We start from the raw sequence: 22,966 nt of genomic DNA, 5'->3' as shown, positions 1-22,966 counted from the left end.
GAGTAGTTGAAAAAACTGAGAATCCAAATTGAAACGCTATTCACCCCCTGCGCCTCTCCATGCTTGTCTTTAACCTGTCTAACGATAGGAGTCTAAGTGGAGAAAGTGGATTTGCAACTTAAAAGAAAAAAAAAGAATGGTCAACCATGTATCTGTCGCATTCATGTTCGTGTGCCTCTGGGTGCTTGTTTGTGACTTTGATGTGGAAATTTTTTCCCGTAAAACATGAAGGTAAAAAATAAATTGAAGTATATGGTACAACACATATCAAGTTTGCAAACTAGTCTCATTTAAAATATTATATACAGCTTTATGGAAAATGGTGATTCTAATCCTGCTTCCTTCGATATCTATGTATTTGTTATTTTTGTCTCCATAAATTACAATCAGACATGTTCAACTTCAATATCCAATGCTGAAGAAGACATAGAAAATAATTCTTTTTTTAAGGTTTGATTATATAATTATAGGAAGATAGAAGCAAAAATTGGTTAGTGCAAGCAGTTGCAATATCACCGGATAAATTTGAGAGCCGACAACCTCTCCCATTGCCTTGGAGGGGCTTGAAAGATGAAGATCTTTCAAAATAGTCTGGTATTCCTGGATGTGTATTTGCTCACATGAGCGGATACATCGGTGTAAATCAAACTTACGATGGATCCTTAGCCATGCTAGAGCTGCGTATCAGATGTTAATGACTGCTGAACCTGCCCAGAAGTCATGTTTTCCTGTTTGTTCTGAGTGCAAATTGGAGGAGCTTTATAGTATAAAAATAAATGTCTTCACTACAAAGGAATGCAGTTCTGCTGCTAGAAAAGCAATTGAAGCATCCTTCTGTCTAAATGTTGGTTTTGTTCAACAATAATATTGTAATTTTGTGCAACAAATTACATTGTACTATCTCTGATGCCAACTTTCACTATTATTTAGACATAAAAGTCACATGCTTGTAATTACATTTAACTATAAGCAAATGGTGCGTTATTTTGGAGTAAAACTTCAGCGTTGTAACATGTCTATGTCAAGAGACAAATAATATTTCTAAGTTGGGCTATTTTATATATATACCACTTAAATTATGCATATTTGCAAACCTATCCTCCAAATCTTAATATCTGGCAAGCTATCCCCCATCATCAACTGTGGAAAAAATATCTCCTAATCCACTGATCACTAACTTCGTTGGATATGGTGCGTAAAAATTATAATTTTTTTCTTTGATATTTTTTATATTGCAATTACAAATTAATCTATCAAGTTGATGGCCATTTGTGTGTTATTTTATTTTCAAATTTGATGATTTGGGAGGTAGTTTTGTAAAAACTGAGAATTAGGGGATAGTTTAGCAAATACACGTGATTTAAGGGGTATATATACAAAAAATCCTTAGAAGTTTATCAAGCTAATGTATAAAACACAAAGCTCACAAGTAATTAGAGTACGATGCGATAGATCTATGTTATGCCTCCAGTGACTTTAGTCCCTTTTCGGTGGGTATGTGTGATATTAAATGGTTTATATAGATTAAGCCAAAGGTTCAAGTATAGCATTAGCTAGTTGATTTTGACAGTGGTTCGAGCAAAATAACACGCTATACTCGGTGGATCCTATGACTTACACCGCGCTTGTTTGCTTAGGTTGTTACAAATAGTAGCAGAGCAGTTTGCCAGCCGAAAATGTGGAGCTAAGTGCTGTGGGGGGCTAAGTACTATACCGTGTGAGTGCTATGGGAGCCACCTCTAGAGTTCACGTCACTTGACGGTGATACTGGGATGTGCCAATTTTCATGTCGTGACGAGGACGTCACGTATTTAAGGTGGGATGATTGTCATGCCCCAAGTGACTTTAGTCCAACATTGGTGGGTATGTGGGAGATTAAATGGTTTATATAGATAAAATCAAAGACTCAAGTGTAGCATTGGTTAGTTGATTTTGGTGGTGATTCGAGCCAGACAACACACTATACTTAGTGGGATCCACGACTTGTAACGCGCCAACAGACCCATGGGCTTGAGGTGTGACATTTTAGAGTATGCAACCTAGTTTCATTAAAAGAGTTGTATTAGATATTTGTTAGCATATTTGATACTAGTCCTGCTCCCATGTATATCTATGTGTATATTATTGTTCTATCCATTATGCACAAAAAACGTCTTCTAATGTTTGAATGTATTATTTCAGGACGATAGAGGCAAACAATGGCGAGTGCAAGCAGTTGCGGTATCTCCAGATAAATTTGAGAGCCGAAAACCTCTCCCACTGCCTTGGAGGGGCCTGAGAGATGAAAATCTTTCAAAAGAGGCTGGTATTTCTGGATGTGTCTTTGTTCATATGAGCGGATTCATTGGTGGGAATCAAACTTACGATGGAGCCTTAGCCATGGCCAAAGCTGCTCTTAAATTTTAAATCTTCTTAAATTGAGAAATATATTTTCTTATTTGAGTCGAATGCAAATTGAAGGAGCTTTATTCGAGAGAAGTCAATGCCTACATACAAGGATATGCCCTTCTGCTGCTAGCAAAGCATTGCTTTTATCCAGGCGTTAGTTTTGTTCAACAATGACATGGTACTAATGATGTATCTTTCATTATCATTTAAACCTATGCTTCTTCTGCTATTATTTTCTAACATTTAAATGAAAACGAAATGCTATTTAGATGTAAAACTTCAGAATTGTAATATTTTTATATATGATGGATATATCAATGACACGAAGCTTACATGTTTCTAAATTAAGCATGGTCTATTTCTTGTTTTTGCTATTGCATTTTTCATGATGAAAAATTTGTAACATAGTTGAAATTGAAGGTTAATTCTACTCCAGATTTTAATTTGATGTTTATGTATTTGTTTATTTATTTATTTTGAGAAGACAAGTAAAAGCTTCTTGTGGTGAATGACGAACGTCTCAGGGTTAATTCTCTATAAGAATCTGGAGGATAGTGAGGTTAGTGAAGACAAAAAAAGAAAAAGAAAAAAAAGAGAGTATTGGATTCTTAAAATCCTGCCAAATTCAGGTTTCTGGTTTGCCTCAAGAGTTGTTCTCCGTGGAATCTTGAGGTTAGTGAAGCTCTTCTCTCACGTACAGGTTTCTTTTGGGTTTACTGGACGTAAATTTATGCTTTCAGTATGATTTTAGCCTGGTTGAGGAGTGATATGCACTCAGCTTGTGATGTGCATGGTTTTTGTCCCACAAGAGGTATATTGTTGTTACTAGAATATATGAGTTGATTGCTACCGTTTAAATTATCCGGGTATTATTTGTATTGGTTCTTTAGGGGACAATTTACAAGAAACTTACATGATTCTGCGGATATCAATTATAACTTGGTCATGATAGTAAATCCTGGGAATACACTAATTTCGCATTTCCTCGTACAAGTGTTATCTAGCACAGGTAAGTCTGATTTTTTTTTAATGTTTACCTATCATGTTTTTATCTTATCTAGCCTTCGTTTCTAAGTTATCTTTGCAGGTAGTAATTTTGAATATCATTTCACGTTTGGTCTAATATAAATTGGAAAAGAGCTAAGAATATAATATGTACATATAAAGTTCTAAGTACTGTAATTTCACATATTTCACATATTAGTTATATATAATTCATAATTTTTGAAAGAAACTATGCATGTGTTAAAATGTATAACGATAAACATTTTATCCTACTTTATATAGTAAAGAGAAAGTGCTAAGCTATTTTTAAAGGCACCAAAAAGAGCCATGCATACCAAAAAAATTTTCACGTGTTACCTTCTCAATAAGATCCTGCAATCCTATTAGAAAATGACATGTGTATAACTAATATTATCTTTCTAAGAATTCTCATCAAATTAAAACTATTCATATTCATAATTAAAAAAATTATATACATAAAAAAATAGAAAGTCCTAATAATCAAATTATTTTTAATCTTAATTAAATTATAATTATCTAATAATTAAAAGATGTAAAAAAATTGTGATGTGGCCCTCCCAAATTTTTAAAGGGTAAATTTCAAAAACTACAAAAAAACCTCCTTTAAATCTAAAAATTACATTACAACCCTCTAAAAAACTTGTTAATCGTCAATCTCTCTTTATTTAAGAGTTTTAAAATTTGAATTAATTTTAATTTTAATCTCTCTTTTACAATAGTTATCCCTTTTATATATAAGAATACAAATGGCTTATACATTTATTCTTTCGAAATTATCACTGAGGATTATGTTTTTAATTCTAATTCACTACTATAAATATGGGCAGCCTCAGGGCCGGTTCTGAGATTTTAGAGGCCCTGTGCGAAAAGTAAACACATGCCCTTCTCTATATACAAAATATCAATAATTTTCAATTTGAATCCCTAAAATGCTAGGGAAAAAATATTACTGATCAGACATTAAAATATTACCTGATTTTTTTACATCTGGATAGTCTTTAACATACTTCAGACATTAAAATATTACCTGATTTTTTTACATCTGGATAGTCTTTAACATACTTTTCAAGTGCTATTGTCCATTCTTCATCTCTTCGGTCACCTGAATAAAATGTTACTGATTAGATAAATGCATGTAATCTCATCTTAATAAATCTTTCCAATAGAGCAAATAGTCCATAGTAAGAAATACTTGCATATTATGTTCCTTTTGTATCCGTGCTTACCTTCATAAGAGACATCGAAGCCTTTAGCATCAAAAAGTATCATCGAAAAATTGTCCTCCTTGCATTTTTAGCTGTAAAATCATTAATTAAGCCTTTAACATCAATTTTATCTATAAAATCATTTTCAATGGATATCAAAGCTAGCAAAATCATTAATTAAGCCTTTAACATCAATTTTATCTATAAAATCATTTTCAATGGATATCAAAGCTAGCCCATTTAGTCTTTCTTGTGACATGGTCGATCTCAGATAAGATTTTAATAATTTTAATTTTGAAAAACTTCTTTCTGCAGATACGACTGTAACATGTATAGTCAATAATATTCTATAAGCAATGCATGCATTTGGAAAACAATTTTGTATTTTTAAGAAATTCAGTATATCAATAGCCATCTTTGTTTCTTTTGGTAAAATATTTCGTAAGATTTTTAGTTCTCCAAATAAATCTTTCCCATCAAGATCAGAAAATGTTTTATATTTTAGAACAATTTTAAGATTATCACAACATGCTTTCAAATTATTATCATCTAATGAATTTAACTTTTCTGAACCAAACAAAAATCCAAAAATATCTTCATATACTTTATACTGCTCAAACCTTTTCTTTAGTGAACCAATAGCTTGATCTACAATATACAAAAAATAATTGATTCTAAAAGATTCTTCAGCTGATTGTGTTGTATCCTCATTAACATTCTCATCAAATTGTCTTTTTCTACGGATTTGACGTTTTACTTGAAATACAGAATCAATTTCCATTTCAGTTGCAATTTCTTTAGCAATTGTCATAGCTTGTGTGAGCCCAACTTCTCTATATTAATCCTCAAAAAACCTAATTAATCCTTTTACTTGATCTATAGCAATATCTATAAACATGTCTTTAGATTGTAAAAATTTGCTAATTAAGTTAACAGTAAACAATATATCATACCAAATAATCATACTTAATAAAAATTTAAAATTTTAATTCCATGTGTTGCTAAAGAATATGCTTCACTTCTTATTTTAGAGTCATTATCAGTTTCTGCTAACTGAAGTAGTGCTTCTCTTATTTCAAGCGTTTGGAATCTAATTGCTTTAACGCTTTCAATATGGCTTTCCCAACGTGTAGCCGACAATGGCTTCACAGTTAAACCTTTTACATTATTTATCAAAATTTGCCATCGTTTTGTTGAGTGAGAAAATAATGTATAAATACATTGTATCACTCCAAAAAAGTCTTTTGCTTTACCACAACAATTTTCCATATCACAAAGTGTTAAATTAAGACTATGACAACCACAAGGCGTGTATAATGTTCTAGGATTTATATCAAGTAATTTTCTTTGTACACATTGGTGTCTCCCTTTCATATTACACCCATTATCATACCCTTGACCTCGTACATTATCAATATCAAGATTAAGAGCTTTTAGTATATTTTGCAATTCTTCAAAAATTCCTTGTCGAGATGTATCATTTACTTTTAAAAATTCTACAAAAAATTCTTCTATTTTTATCGGGCTTGTAGAAATATCGACACATCGTAATATTAAAGTCATTTGTTCTTGGTGACTTGCATCCGGAGTACAATCAAGTATTACTAAAAAATATTTAGCTTCTTTAATTTTTTAAACTATTACACATTTGATTTTAGAAGCTAACATACTTATCAATTCATTTTGAATGCTATGACCAAGATAATGATAATGAATTTCATCATGGTTAATACGTCGAACATGTTCTTGCATTACCGGATCCCATTCTGCAATCATTTCAATTAGGCCTAAAAAATTTCCATTATTATTTTGATAAATTCTCTCATTTGTTCCTCGAAATGCCAAGTTATGTTTAGCAAGATATTTAACAACATAAATTATTCTTTGTAATACTTTCTTCCAATGTTCCTTCTCTTTATTAATTTGCTCTTGAATATTTTTATCGATTGTTTTATTTTTCTTTAATCTTATGCGTAAATCAAGCCAAGTACTCATGTTAATGATGTGTTCATTAGTTGTTTCATGTTCTTTAAGCCTAGCACTAAGATGTTGCCAATCATTAAATCCTTCATTTATTAAAAAACTTTTCTTAAAACCATTTTTAAACAATTTACAACAAAAATAGAATACTTTATCGATATCTTTTGAATAAACTAACCATTCCCTATCGCATTTCTCTCCATTTGATAAATGCCTAGTGTAAAATGCTGAAGAAAAACATCTTCCTAATTTATCTTTAGGATCTTTTTCGACTAATAGATCTCTTATAGGGTCATTTTTAAGTAATATATCTCTAGATTTTGTGTCCAAATTATCCCAAGTTCTTGGATCATAAATATTTAAATTCATGAGCATGGACTGATTAGGTTGTTCATTGCCTAAAATATTTTTATTTTTATTTTCATTTTCATTGTCAATATCATTTTCATTCTGATTCTGATTCTCATTTTTACTTTCATTTTCATTTTCATTTTGATTCTCATTTTCATTCTCATTTTCATTTTCATTCTGATTCTCATTTTCATTTTCATTTTCATTGTCAATATCATTTTCATTCTGATTCTGATTCACATTTTTACTTTTATTATCATTTTCATTCTGATTCTCATTTTCATTATCATTTCCATTTTCATTCTGATTCTCATTTTCATTATCATTTTTATTTTTACTTTGATCATCAACATTTTCATTATCCATTTTCATTCTGATTCTCATTTTCATTATCATTTTTATTTTTACTTTGATCATCAACATTTTCATTATCATATTCATTCAAGCCCAAATCATTAATGTTTTTACTTTGATCATCAACATTTTCATTATCATATTCATTCAAGCCCAAATCATTAATGTTATCATTTTTAATTGATTTTTCAACTAAATCTTGTGTTTCTCTAACAATGAATTTATCAAGCGCTCCACTTTGAGTTTGGATAAATTGTTCAATTTTTCTTTTTTTTTTGCGTTTATCATATCCAGAAAGATACTTTCTTGGAGGCATTTCTATAATAAAACAATAAATACTACAATCAAATTGAAAGAAGCCGAAAGATTCGGAACAATACAACCTGACCGAGACTTCTTCGACGACGTGTCTCCAACTCTCCTTGATCCCTGAAGTTTAAGAGCCAAAAAGTTTATTAGGAACCAGTTTAACAAATCCTGCAATAACAAAAAATATGGGCGAAACAAGAGTTACTTCTGGTCATCTCAGTTAAGTTTAACGATTCAGAAATAACCACCTATTAATCACTCCCGACCGAGACTTCCAGTCATGACAACAAACATCAGACTAATAATTCTAGCAAAATAACACATATATGTTGTGTTCACAAGTACAGTGTGCAAACTAATTTACAGACTTAAAGTGTACACATTAAAAATCTATTTGCACTCAAGAAAGTGAAAAACACATTCTTTATCAATTATCAGAAATGTGGTTCAGTGGTTGTACACTCATCAATAGCAATTTGATCCTGCACTACCGAAATTAGGGATTTTTTTTGCAAACTAAAAATTACAATATTGATGCAAATTTTGAAAGAAAAAAAAAACAAAAAATTGCTTTAAGTTATAAAGTTAGAAAATTGTACATACCACCTCCAATCTGGAGAGTTACCTGATGATCCTCGAGGGTTCGGCGGCGGCGATCGTGGGCAGCAGAGACGGTCCAGACGGAGGAGAGGGGCTCAGTGGATTTTGGGGGCTGAGCTTTTGGGATTGAGGGTTTAAGCCTTGAAGGGATTTTAGGGTTTTTGAATATGAATGAACGACCGAGATTCAATTGAGAAGTAGAATGAACAGTAGATATTATAGGTGAAGGGATATTTTGGGGCCCCTAATTTTTGGGGGCCCTGTGCGGTCACTCATTTTGCACAGCCCAAAGCCGGGCCTGGGCAGCCTAAACCGCTGTAACCAGTTTGGCAAACCATGACCTTAACAATACCGTTTGGGTTGAGAAAACAACTATTTTGGCATGTGTCGTTGGGGCTGCCTTAGGTTCAACGGTAGCCCCAGTGGTTCTGACTATTTGGCCATCTGTCCAAATAATTTTACCCATTGGGGCAAGTACTTTTTTTGTTTGTGTTTTTATGTACAAGAGGAGTGGCCCAAATGTCCTGAAGAAAAGAGTAAGAATATTCTATAATCAAACTATATATGCATAAATGCATTTAATTGAGAAGAATAAGTTATTCGTGTAAAACCTCCTGAAAAATCTTAAAATTATATAGAACGTTGAAAATAATAAATTACCATTTTTTTGATGTTAGTTTATCTAACAGAGAGTTTATCTATGGATTGTGTGAGGTGTTAGGGTTCTCAAACTTCTTCAGACGACCTGTTCTTGAGCTGATAGACCCATCTTGCACATGAATAACATAAAAGAGGTCAGAGTTAGGATCTCCAGTGGTTCCTCCGACGGTCAAGTTTGTATCAAGCTTGAGTGGAGAAGTTAAGCTTGCAAGAGTCCTTTAGGGCAGATTTTGCTTACCATAAGCAGCACCATCACTCCCCTTTTATAGCCGATCTAAAAGGGAAAAATGGTAATTTAGGTCGAGTCGAATTGGCGGCTTCATTGGCGTTTACTTTACAGGTGTTGGCTACTGAGGGAATGAATCACCCAGGTATTTAATGTGATGGTGACGCGGCGTGCGCGGTACCGATGAGGTCCGATGAGCCATAAAGTCTTTTGAGGTTGGAGTAATGATGATTTTGATCATACATTTTAGGCAATAAAAATTACCTTTATCCCAAAATTGAGAAGTTCGCCTGCAATACTTCACCTGCATGCTCAATATCGTAATAACAAAGCCCATTTTGCTTGTTCGCCTGCATCAAACAAGCTAAGCTCGCCTGAACGTTTGACTTCGCAGGTGAAGCGAAGTTCACCTACGCAGTGGACTTCACCCAGAAAGAACTGAGCTCGCCTGAACGTTCAGTTCACCACCTGGCAAATTAGTTCGAATGAATGCTTAGCTCGCCCGCATGAACCAAGCTCGCCTGCAGGAGGTTCGCATGCGTGAACCAAGCTCACCGACAGGGTCTAAGCTCGCCTGAATACTCCTGAGGTTCGCCTGACAACCTCGCCTGTTCGCCTAGCTCGACTGCAAGCTCGTCTGAGCATTTAACTCGCTTGCAAGCTTGCCTAGCTCGCCTGAGTGGTTAAAACCACTTCCCACGGTTTGAGGGATTTGGGTATGGTTCTCCTCAGCTATAGTTGTGAGAATAGTCACTTCTCACGATTTAAGGGAATGGTTATGGTCCTCCTCAACTATAATTGTGTGAATGGTCACTTCCCACAATTTAATGGATTGATCATGACTCTCCTTAGCCATAAATAGCCATGTTAGGCTACATGAAAAAGGGGAGGGCTCTCGCACTGAACTTGATTTTGGATCATCTTTGAGATCACATTCTTGGCATCTTGTTGGAACTCTTTTGGCAACCGGTCTTTTGGGAGATAAAAGAATCGAATTTTGCCTCTTGAGCATTCGGCCTTGATTCCAAGTTCGGGTGATCGAACTCTTCATCTTAAGTATCTACCACACGCTGAAACTTGCCCGCAATCTCGTTCAAATCGTCCAAGAGAATTAAACTCGGCACGAGCATCGAGTGAGGCATCCTATCGCTACCAAAGAACCCACATTAAACAAGGAGAGATCGAACCAATTCTATTCGCTTCTATGTAAAATGCGATTTATTGATTTGTAATACAATTTTAATTAATACAAATTCAGAATTAAATTTTACGACCGACATACATTTAATGCGATGGCAATCAACTTTTGGCGGGGGGCTCGAGGATGTACATCCTTTCGACTCGTCTTACTGGAGGTCGACGAGTACCGCCTGTTTAGTCGGCTTCGCGAGGACATGTCAATGCAGCAGAAGCCCCCCCCCACCCACCCACCTACCCCACCCAAAAAAAACGTCTTCTAATGTTTGAATGTATTATTTCAGGACGATAGAGCAAACAATGGCGAGTGCAAGCAGTTGCGGTTACTCCAGATAAATTTGAGAGCCGAAAAGACCTCTCCCACTGCCTTGCGAGGGCCTGGCAGGAGTGATGAAATCTTTCAAAGAGGCTGCGTATTTCTGGATGCTGTCTTTTGTTCATATGAGCGGAATTTTTCATTGGTCTCGGCGAATCAAACTTACGATGGAGCCTTAGCCATGGCCAAAAGCTGCTCTTAAATTTAAAATCTTCTTAAATGAGAAATATATTTTCTGTATTTGAGTCGAATGCAAATTGAAGGAAGCTTTATTTCGAGAGAGTCAATTGCCTACTACAAGGATATGCCCTTCTGCTTGCTAGCAAGCATTGCTTTTATCCAGGCGTATAGTTTTTGTTCAACAATGTACATGGTTACTAATGATGTTCTTTCATCTATCATTTTTAAAACCTATGCTTCTTCTGTCTTGCTATCTATTTCTAACATTAAATGGAAAACGAATGCTATTTAGATGTAAAATTCAGAATTTGTAATTATTTTTATATATGATCGGATATATCAATGACACGACAGCTTACATTTTCTAATTAAGCCATGGTCTATTTCTTGTTTTTGCTATTGCATTTTTTCATGCATGAAAAATTGCTTAACATAGTTGAATTGAAGGTTATTCTACTCCAGATTTTAATTTGCATGTTTATGTATTTGTTTATTTATTTATTTTGAGAAGGACAATGTAAAAGCTTCTTGTGCACCCCCCGTGGAATGCACGGAACGTCTCAGGGTTAATTCTCCTATAGAATCTGCGAGGATAGTGAGGTAGTGAGACAAAAACAAGAAAAAGAAAAAAAGAGAGTATTGGATTCTTAAAATCTTGCAAATTCAGGTTTCTTGTTTTGCCTCAAGTAGTTGTTCCTCGTGGAATCTTGAGGTTAGTGAAGCTTTTCTCTCACGTACAGGTTTCTTTTTGGGCGTTTTACTGGACGTAAATTATGCTTTCAGTATGTTTTGCCTGGGTTTTGAGGAGTATATCGCACTCCAGCTTGTGATGTGCATGGTTTTGTCCCACAAGGCTATATTGTTGTTACTAAGAATATATGAGTTTGATTGCTACCGTTTAAATTATCGGGATATATTTGTATTGGTTCTTTGATATATATATATAATATTATAATATATATATATTATATAATATATATATATTATATATATATATATAATATATATATATATATAGATAGATAGATAGCATAGGAAAGAGAGGAGAGAGATGAGAGAGAGACGATGAGAGAGAGAGAGAGGCAATTTACCAAGAACTTACATGATTCTGCGGATCTATCAATTCATAACTTGCGTCGATGCTAGTTAAATCCTCGGGAATACACTAATTTCGCATTTTCCTCGTAACAACGTGTTATCTAGCACAGGTAAGTCGATTTTTTTTAATGTTACCTATCATGTTTTATCTTATCTAGCCTTCGTTTCTAAGTTATCTTTGCAGGTCAGTAAAAATTTTTTTTTGGGGGAAATTTTTTTTTTATCATTCACGTATTTGCCGTCTAATATAAATTGAAAAGAGCTTTAGAATATAATATGTACATATAAAGTTCTAAGTACTTGTAATTTCACATATTTCACATATTTTAGTATATATATAATCATAATTTTTGAAAGAAACTATGCATGTGTCTTTAAATGATAACGATAAACATTTATCCTACTTTATATAGTAAAGAGAAAGTGCTTAAGCTATTTTTTTAAAGGCACCAAAAGAGCCATGCCATACCAAAAAAATTTTCACGTGTTACCTTCTCAATAAGATCCTGCAATCTATTAGAAAACTTGACATGTGTATAACTAATATTATCTTTCTTAAGAATTTCATCAAATTAAAACTATTCATATTCATAATTTAAAAAAAAATTATTATACATTAAAAAAATAGAAAGTCCTAATATCAAATTATTTTTTAATCTTAATAAATTATAATTATTCTAATAATTAAAGATGTAAAAAAAAGATTGTGATTGGCCCTCCCAAATTTTAAAGGGAAATTTCAAAACTACAAAAAAACTCCTTTAATCTAAAATACATTAACAACCCTCTAAAAAACTGTAATCGTCCAATCTCTTCTTTATTTTAAGAGTTTTAAAAATTCTGGATATTAATTTTAATTTTAATTCTCTCTTTTACATAGTTATCCCTTTATATATAAGAATACGCAAATTGGCTTATACATTTATTCTTCGAAATTATCACTGAGGATTATGTTTTAATTCTAATTCCACTACTATAAATAATGGCAGCCTCGTAGGGCGGTTCTGAGATTTTAGAGGCCCTTGTGCGAAAAGTAAACACATTGCCCTTCCTCTATATACAAAATATCAATAATTTTCAATTTGGAATCCCTAAAATGCTAGCGGAAAAATTATTACTGATCAGACATTAAAATATTACCTTGATTTTTTTTACATCTGGTAGTTTTAAACATAACTTTTCAAGTGCTATTGTCCATTCTTCATCTCTTCGCGTCACACTGAATAAAATGTTACTGATTAGGATAAATGCATGTGAATCTCATCTTAATAAATCTTTTCAATAGAGCAAATAGGTCCATAGTAAGAAATACTTGCATATTATGTTTCCTTTGTATCCGTTGCTTACCTTCATAAGAGGACATCCGAAGCCTTTAGCATCAAAAAGTTTATCATCGAAAAATTAGTCCTCTTGCATTTTTAGCTGTAAATCATTTAATTAAGCCTTTTAACATCAATTTTATCTATAAATCATTTCAATGGAATCAAAGCTAGCCCATTTAGTCTTTCTTGTGACATGGTCGATCTCAGATAAGATTTTAATAATTTATAATTTTGAAAAACTTCTTTCTGCAGATACGACTGTGAACATGTATAGTCAATAATATTCTTAAGCAATGCACTGCATTTGGAAACAATTTGTATTTAAGAAATCAGTTATCAATAGCCATCTTTGTTTCTTTGGTAAAATATTTCAGTAAGATTTTTAGTTCTCCAAATAAATCTTTCCCATCAAGATCAGAAAAATGTTTTATATTTTAGAACAATTTTAAAGATATATTCACAACATGCCCTTTCAAATTATTAATCATCTAATGAATTTAACTTTTCTGAACCAAACAAAATCCAAAAATATCTTCAATACTTTATACTTTGCTCAACCTTTCCTTTAGTGAACCAATAGCTTGATCTACAATTATTACAAAAAATAATTTGATTCTAAAGATTCTTCCAGCTTGATTGTGTTGTATCCTCATTAACATTTCTCATCAAATTGTCTTTTTTCACGGATTGACGTTTTACTTTGAAATTACAGAATCAATTTCCATTTTCAGTTGCATTTCTTTTAGCAATTGTCATAGCTTGCTGTGAGCCCAACTTCTCTATATTAATCCTCAAAAAAGCCTAAATTAAACTCCTTTTACTTGATCTATAGCAATATCTATAAACATTGTCTTTAGATTGTAAAATTTGCTAATTACGTTAACAGTAAACAATATACTATACCAAATAATCATACTTAATAAAAATTAAACATTTTAATTCCATGTGTTGCCTAAAGGAATATGCTTCACTTCTTTATTTTTATCAGTCATTATCAGTTTCTGCTCTAACTGAATAGTTGCTTCTCTTTATTTCAAGCGTTTTGCGATCTAATTGCCTTTAACGCTATTCAATATGCTTTTCCCAACGTGTAGCCGACAATGGGCCTTCACACGTTAAACCTTTTTACATTTATTTATCAAAATTTTGCCATCGTTTTGTCTTGAGTGAGAAAATAATGCTATAAATACATTGCTATCACCAAAAAAGTCTTTTGCTTTACCACCAACATTTCCATATCACAAAGTGTTAACATTAGACTATGACAACCCACAAGGCAGTGTATAATGTTCTAGGATTTATATCAAGTAATTTTCTTTGTACCATTGGCTGTCTCCCTTTCATATTACACCCATTTATACATACCCTTGACCTCGTTACTTATTCAATATCAAGATTTAAGATCCTTTTTTAGATATTTTGCAATTCTTCAAAATTCCTTGTCGAGACTGTATCATTATATTTTTTTAAAATTTCTACAAAAAATTCTTTCTATTTTTATCGGGCTTGTAGAATATCGACACATCGTAATATTTTAAAGTCATTTGTTCTTGGTGACTTGCATCCGGAGTACAGAATCAAGTATTACTAAAAAATATTTAGCTTCTTTAATTTTTAAACTATTTACACATTTGATTTTAGAAGTAACATACTTATCAATTCATTATTGACATGCTATGGACCAGATAATGATAAATGAATATTCATCTTATGGTTAATACGTCGAACAATGTTCTTTCATTTACCGGATTTCCCATTCTTGCAATCATTTCAATTAGGCCTAAAAAATTTCCATTATTATTTTGATAAATTCTCTCATTTGTTCCTCGAAATTGCCAAGTTATGTTTAGCAAGATATTTTAACAACTAAATTTATTCTTTGTAATTACTTTCTTCCAATGTTCCTTCTCTTTATTAATTTGCTTTCTCTTTTTTGGGGGGGGAAATATTTTATCGATTGTTTTATTTTTCTTTAAATCTTATTGCGTAAATCAAGCCAAAGCTACTCATGTTAATGGATGTGCTTCATTACGTTGTTTCATTGATCTTTAAGCCTAGCACTAAGATGTTGCCAATATTAAACCTTCATTTATTAAAAACTTTCTTAAAACCATCTTTTAAACATTTACAACAAAATAGAATACTTTTATCGATATCTTTTGAATAAACTAACCATTCCCTATCGCCATTTCTCTCCAATTGATAAATGCCTAGTGCTAAAATGCTGTAAGATAAACATCTTCCTAATTTATCTTTAGGCATCTTTTTTCGAACTAATAGATTCTTTTATAGGGTCATTTTTAGTAAATCATCTCTAGATTTTGTGTCCAAATTATCCCAATTCTTGCCCGATCATAAATTATTTAAATTATGGCATGCGCACTTGATTAGGCTTAGTCATTGCCTAAAATAATTTTTATTTTTTATTTTCTTTTTCATTGTCAATAATCATTTTCTTTCTGATTTCTGATCTCATTTTTACTTTCATTTCATTTTCATTTTGATTCTCATTTTCATTCTCATTTTTCTTTTCATTCTTATTCTCATTTTCATTTTCATTTTCATTGTTCAATATTCCATTTCATTTCTGATTCTGATTCACATTTTTACTTTTTTATCATTTTCATTCTTAATTTCTCTCATTTTCATTATCATTTCCATTTTCATTCTGATTTCTCATTTTTCAGATCATTTTCTATTTTTCACTTTTTGATCCATCAACATTTTCATTATCATATTCATTCAAAGCCCAAATCCATTAATGTTTTTCATTTTTTCAATTGATTTTTCAACTAATCTTGTGTTTCCTCTACAATGTTAATTTATCAAGCGCTCCACTTTGAGTTTGGATAAATTGTTCAATTTTTCTTTTTTTTTTGCGTTTATCATATCCAGAAAGATTACTTTCTTGGAGCATTTCTATAATAAAACAATAAATACTACAATCAAATTGAAAGAAGCCGAAGATTCGAACAATACAAACCTGACCAGAGACTTCTTCGACGACGTCGGTCTCCAACTCTCCTTTGATCCGCTGAAGTTTAGAGCCAAAAAGTTTTATTTATGGAACCAGTTTAACAAATCCTGCAATAAACAAAATATGTGCCGAAACAAGAGTTGAGTACTTCTGGTTCATCTCAGTTAAGTTATACGTTTCAGAAATAACCACTATTAATCCACTCCCGACCGAGACTTTCCAGTCATGACAACAACATCAGACTAATAATTCTGCAAAATAAACACATATATTGCTGTGTCACAAGTACAGTGCTGCAAACTTAATTTACAGACTTAACAGGTGTACACATTAAAAAATCTATTCTGCATCCTCAAGAAGTGAAAAAACACATTCTTTATCAATTATCAGAAATGTGGTTCAGTTGTTTGTACACTCAATCAATAGCCAATTTTGATCCTGCACTACCGAAAATTAGGATTTTTTCAAAAACTAAAAATTAAATATATGATGCAATATTTTGAAGCAAAAAAAAAAACAAAAATTTGCTTTTTAAGTTATAAAGTTAGAAAATTGTACATACCCCTCCATATTCTGGAGAGTTACCTCTTGATGATCCTCGAGGGTTTCGCGGGCGACGATCAGTGGGGCACCCAGCCAAGCGAGGGTTCGGCGGGTGACGAGCGCGATGTCTGGCGATCGTGGGCAGCTGAGCGATCATGTTCGTGTGAGGCAGCGAGTTTTGGTGGCCGATCCCAGTGGGCAGCCGAGCGACGGGGTCCGCGCGTCGCGAGCTCCGAAGGCTTGGCGGAGGCGAGCGTAGCGGCGAGCGTCTTGGCCGACGAGGCGAGGCGAGCGGCGAGGTCTGGTAATTCCCCGGTGACGGCGATCGCGGGGACTGTCTGTGCAGAAGAGAGGAGGGGCACGCGTCCAGACGGAGAGGAGAGGGGGTCGGATGGATTTTGCGGTGGCTGAGCTTTTGGCGATTGAGGGTTTAAGCCTTGAAGGGATTTTAGTGGTTTTGAATATGAATGAACGACCGAGATTCAATTGAGAAGTAGAATGAACATGGTAGATATTATAGGTGAAGGGATATTTTGCGGGCCCCCTAATTTTTGGGGCCCTGTGCGGTCACTCATTTTGCACAAGCCAAAGCCTGGGCCTGGCAGCCTAAACGCTTGTAACCACGTTTTGCCAAACCATGACCTTAACAATACCGTTTGGGTGAGAAAAACAACTATTTTGGCCATGTGTCGTTGGGGCTGCCTTAGGTTTCAACGCGTAGCCCCAGTGGTTCGTGACTATTTGGCCCATCTGTCCAAATAATTTTACCCATGGGCCAAGTACTTTTTTTTGTTTTGTGTTTTTATGTACAAGAAGACCACAGTGGCCCAAATGTCCTGAGCAAAAGAGTAAGAATATTCTATAAAAAATCTCAAAAACTATATATGCATAAATTGCCATTTAATTGAGAGAATAAGTTTATTCGTGTAAAAACCTCCGTGAAAAACTTAAAATTATAATTAGAACCGTTGAAAATTAATAAATTACCATTTTTTTGATGTTAGTTTATCTAACAGAGAGTTTACTATGCCGATTGTGTGAGGTGTTAGCGGTTCTCAAACTTCTCAACGGACCTGTTCTTGAGCTGATAGACCCATCTTGCCATGAATAACATAAAAGACGGTCACGAGTTAGGATCTCAGTTGCGTTCCTCGACGGTCAAGTTTGTTATCAAGCTTGAGTTGGAGAAGTTAAGCTTGCAGAGTCCTTTAGGGCAGATTTTTGCTTACCTAAGCAGCACCATCACTCCCCTTTTATAGCCGAATCTTAAAATGGAAAATGGTAATTTAGGTCGATTCGAATTTGTGCGGTCATTGCGCGTTTACTTACAGGTGTTGGCTACTGATTGGGAATGAATCACCCAGGTATTTAATGTGATTGGTGACGCGGCGTGCGCGCGTACCGCATGAGGTCCTGATGAGCCATAAGCTTTTGAGGTTGGAGGTAATTGATGATTTTGATCATACGATTTTAAGGCAATAAAAATTACCTTCCCCTATCCCAAAATTGAGAAGTTCGCCTGCAATTACTTCACGCTGGCATGCTCCAATATCGTAATAACAAAAGCCCATTTTGCTTGTTCGCCTGCCATCAAACAAGCTAAGCTCGCCTGAACGTTTGATTCGCCCAGGTGATGAAGCGAAGTACACCTACGCAGAGTGGACTTCACCCAGCAAAGAACTTGAGCTCGCCTGACACGTTCAGTTCACATCCTGGCCAAAATTAGTTCGAATGAATGCTTAGCTCCGCCGCCCATGAACCAACGCTCGCCTGCAGAGAGTGTTTCGCATGCCGTTGAACAAAGCTCACCGACAGGGTCTAAGCTCAGCCTGAATACTCCTGAGGCTTCGCCTGACAACCCTCGCCTGTTCGCTATAGCTCGACATGCAAGCCTCGTCTGAGCATTTACTCGCCCTATGCTAAGCTTGGACTAGATCCGCCTGAGTGGTTAAAACCACTTCCACTGGTTGAGGGATTTGGGTATGGTTCTCCTCAGCTATAGTTGTGAGAATAGTCACTTCTCACGATTTAGGGAATGGTTATGCGTCACTCCTCAAACTATAATTGTTGTGCGAATTGGTCACTTCCACAATTTAATGGATTGATCATGACTCTTCCTTTAGCCATAAATAGCATGTTAGGCTACATGAAAAAGGGAGGCTCTCGCACTGAACTTGATTTTGCGATCATCTTTGAGATCACATTCTTGGCACTTGTTTGAACTCTTTTGGAAACCGGCGTCTTTTTGGAGATTTAAAAGAATTCGAATTTTTGCCTCTTGACATTCGGCCTTGATTCAGTCTTCGGGTTGTAATCGTAAAACTCTTCATCTTAAGTATTGCTACCACACCGCTGGAAACTTGCCCGGCCAATCTCGTTTCAAATCGTCCATGAGAATTTAAACTCGTGACGAGCATCGGTGATGGCATCCTATCGCTACCAAGAACCCACATTAAATCAAGATATCGAGATCGCCAACCAATTCTATTCGCTTCATGTAAAATGCCTGATTTATTGCATTTGTAATACAATTTTAATTAATACAAATTCAGAATTAAATTTTACGAGCCGACATAATTTAATCGATGGCGATCCAACTTTTGGCGGGCGCGTCCGAGGATGCTACATCCATTTCGACGTTCGTCTTAACTGTCGAGGTCGACGAGTACCGCCTGTTTAGTCGGCCGCGAAGGTTGTACGCCAAGCGTACATGGTCGAGTATTAAAAGTGCGCGGGTCGGCTTAATGGCAGTGGCGTCAAGGCGTATTTTCCCGCTTTCGAACTGGCGAGCGAAGTCGACAACACCGCCTTTTCTAGTCGAGTCTCGCAAGTTGTCATCCCGACCTTTGGACCGCCTTAGATCGTCCCTGCTCGCGCGTGAGACCGAACTGAGGATTAGTAAATCAAGGGCACCATGATCGGTTTTGTAGAGCGCGGATTGATACTTAGAATATTCATGGCGAATATAAGACACCATTATTATGATGTTTTTCTACCAAAAGTTATTTAGGAGGTTAAGTGAGGGAAACTAAAAAAATCCATTCTGATTATGTTGTTATTTACGTTATAGGGGGAAAAACTCCAAACTAAAGTTTATTTACTTTTTGGAGGAGCAACATCCAATACAAAATTCAGGTACAATTTAAATTTTATAATGAGGGTAATTTCAAAATTTTTTAGATGAAAAACCATAACAAAAAAGGAATTCATAGAGAACAAATAAATTAGATATACAAATTAAAAAAAACCAAATCAACCCATGCGAATATATATTCACTATTCAATAAATAAAAGTTGGAAGAAAAAGACATAAGAAGAAAACGGAAGACGAAAATATTGAAGAAAAGAAAAGAAAAAAATAACTGAAAAAATAAAAGTAAAAGAGAGTTGAAAACATGATCATTAAATCTTCTTAATTATGGAAGTTACAGTTTAATTAGTATTGTAAATATTTAATATTTGATTGGCAGAATTTTTAGTTATGAGTAATTTTAATTTGATGAGAATTTTTACATGAAGATGGTGATCAGATGCGCGAAGGATAGTTATAATTTGATTAGGATCAAGAAAAAAATTAATATTATACTATTAGAATTTTCTAATTATAAATAGTTTTAATTTAATGAGAATTTCTAGGTGAAGATATACAGTACTAGGTGCATGCGTGTCATTTTCTAAATAGAATAGCAAACCACAGACTTCTTTTTATTGTATACTCAGGAAGGATTTCAAGTGATCTGTTGTTGGGTGCGTTTGAGATGTTGACAATTTCGAACATGTATTCCGTGTTTGTTAGTACCGTACTTTATGTCCCCTCGTTGCAACCCTGAGACTATAGACAAACATGCAACAACTCGTTCGGCTTGGTTAATTAAATCCATAGGTAATTTGTTATGGGTTGAGATTCCTAAAACTTTGTTTGTTTCAACAATATTTTGGGATTTGGAATACTATAATTTGTAATATTTTTGTTTGTTTTAAACTTTTTAGAATTTGAAATCTATAATTTGTATAAATCTTTTGAAGTCCACCTCACATCCCACATGAAAAAGAGGATTTTACTAATCCTTAAATATATTATTATTTTTTATTATTTGGGGATTAAAAAAACCCCACCCAAAAAAAAAAAAAAAAAAAAAAAAAAAAAAAAAAAAAAACCTAAAGGTATTCTGATTCCAACAGGGCATCTAAACAAAGGAGGGCAATAGTCTCAGCCAGTTGGGACTCCTTTTCCTACCAAGATTTAAACCAACTCCCTAATTGCTTTTGTGTACGAGGACTCCCCTAAAAGTTCGCATAAATACCCCCCAGCAGCTTCGCCCCAGGATCATAAGCAATACGTTCTCCTCCTCGATCAAGCAGCGCTGCAGCTTGGTTGTTGAAGGCGATGGCCTCCTCCTCCTCCAAAGTTTCGGTGGCGCTCGTGGTGACCGCACTGTGCGTGCTGCTGCTGCCCCAAGCAGCTCACGCGCACTTCTGTGGCGCCGTACCACCACAAATTGGCCACGCCGTCTGCCACCGCTCACCACCAACATAAAAGGCCGCCTCGCCAGCTGGCTTTTTCACAGGGCGCACCGCTCCTTAGACCGTCGTATACCACGCTGACGACTCCGCGGGCCAGATATGCGCCCGCATTCAATCCTCCGTCCGCCGTACTCCGCCGACATCACCGTCCGATGCTCCTTTCGCCAACCGCCCACCGGCTCGTCGCGCAGTACGCGTCCGAGGCTACTAGCGCCATGCACACAGCCCCCTTCGCAGCGTCGCCGTCCGCGATTCCTACTCCGTCGGTCGCCCCCTCGCGTCGCCTTTCCGGGGGGGGTGCCTGCCCTCAGCCTCTAGCTCGCTAGCAACTCCAGCCGCAGTCCCCACTCCACTCTCTCGCCTCCGCCTCCACGCGCAAAACGCACGCTCCGAAAGCATCGTCGAGTCCCCACAAGACGTCTGCCGCGCTCCTACCCAAGAATCCCACGACCCCGTCACCCGCCGCCTATTCGCGCCGTCACCTTCCGTGGTCCCTACCCCACTACCGACTCCGTCGCCATCACCGTCCACGGTTCCTACCCCGTCACCCGGCCCTTCGCCATTGCCGTCACCTTCCGTGGTCCCTGCCCCATCACCGTCCGCGGTTCCTACCCCGTCACCTGCCCCTTATCGAATGCCATCACCGTCGGACGAGGTTCCTAGTACACCATCACCGACGCCTTCGCCTTCGCCATCCAAGACTCCGCCCCCAGCACCAACCCCATCCCCACACCCATCGCCGTCCAAGGCTCCTACTCCATCAGCCACCCCTTCGCCATCGCCGCCGCCCGAGGTTCCGCCCCCATCCCCGACCCCGTCGCCATCAGAAGCACATCCCCCATCATCACCGTCACCACCAAAGGCTCCTACTCCACCACCATCACGACCACCGTCAGCGGCCCCACCCTCATCACCACCATCGAAGGCGCCACCGAAGACTCTGCCTACACCACCGAAACCGCCGTCACCTTCGTCGGCTCCATCGCCACCTACAACGCCGCCGCAGCAGCCGCCCATCCGTGCCGACCCCCTTCCGATTAACCTGCAACAACTACTTTAACCTCACATATATTCTGAATTATATTTATCCGCGACCCCGGAACGAACAGATGACGAATCTGCACGGTTCCGCCCTCCGGCTCCGGCTCCAGAACCCCGGCTGACCAGTCCATCGCAGCGACTGTCCGCCTCCGACCTCGCCAACAAGTTCCTCCTTCACGCTGAGACAACAACATATCTATCTCGTCGACAGCCTGGCCGTTTGCCGTGGGTTTGGGAGTCGCGCTGCTTTTTTTTCTTCTGCTTGCTCTTCTGGGAGTAGTGGCCGCCCCTGCGTTCTTCTCTCGTTTTTGACTTTGCTAATTTTTTTGAGTGACGGAAGGGTTTCAGATGACTGAGCTAGCTAGCGCGAATTCCTCTTCATTTGTTTGAATTTTTATCTTCGGCATAGGTTTTGTCGTGAGTTTAAGGTGATACACTAGTGTAAATTTCTCTTCACGTATTTGAATATTTTTTATTTATTTCGGACATAGTTTTGTCGTGAGTTTATTACGCGTATTGTGCATGGTTACGTGATGTTTTATTGCTGATGATATAATGCTACTGACACCAAGAACCAAGCGCGCGTGTGAGGGTTATTTTTTTAATACATTATTGCGTTAATTGCTCCCTTATATTATGAGTATTTGCAAAAGTACTCTCCAAATCTTA

At 36.1% G+C, this 22,966-nt stretch overlaps 2 protein-coding genes across 2 annotated transcripts in view; one reads left to right on the top strand and one right to left on the bottom strand.

The window, feature by feature from the left end:
• LOC109837642 (UPF0160 protein-like) overlaps positions 1-2,736 on the top strand; it is a 28,306-nt gene extending 25,570 nt beyond the window's left edge. Inside the window, exon 7 of the mRNA XM_020405970.1 lies at positions 2,182-2,736. Within this exon, the coding sequence (XP_020261559.1) occupies positions 2,182-2,406 (225 nt within the window). The 3' untranslated portion in view covers positions 2,407-2,736. The remainder of the gene's footprint in view (positions 1-2,181) is intronic.
• LOC109838849 (glycine-rich protein 5-like) lies at positions 21,884-22,273 on the bottom strand. The gene has a single exon (XM_020407279.1). The coding sequence runs from the start codon at positions 22,271-22,273 to the stop codon at positions 21,884-21,886; it is 390 nt and encodes a 129-aa protein (XP_020262868.1).

This window comes from Asparagus officinalis, chromosome 4 (assembly GCF_001876935.1).
Source record: "Asparagus officinalis chromosome 4, Aspof.V1, whole genome shotgun sequence".
Classification (NCBI taxonomy): domain Eukaryota; kingdom Viridiplantae; phylum Streptophyta; class Magnoliopsida; order Asparagales; family Asparagaceae; genus Asparagus; species Asparagus officinalis.
This window is presented reverse-complemented; position numbering and strand designations above follow the sequence as displayed.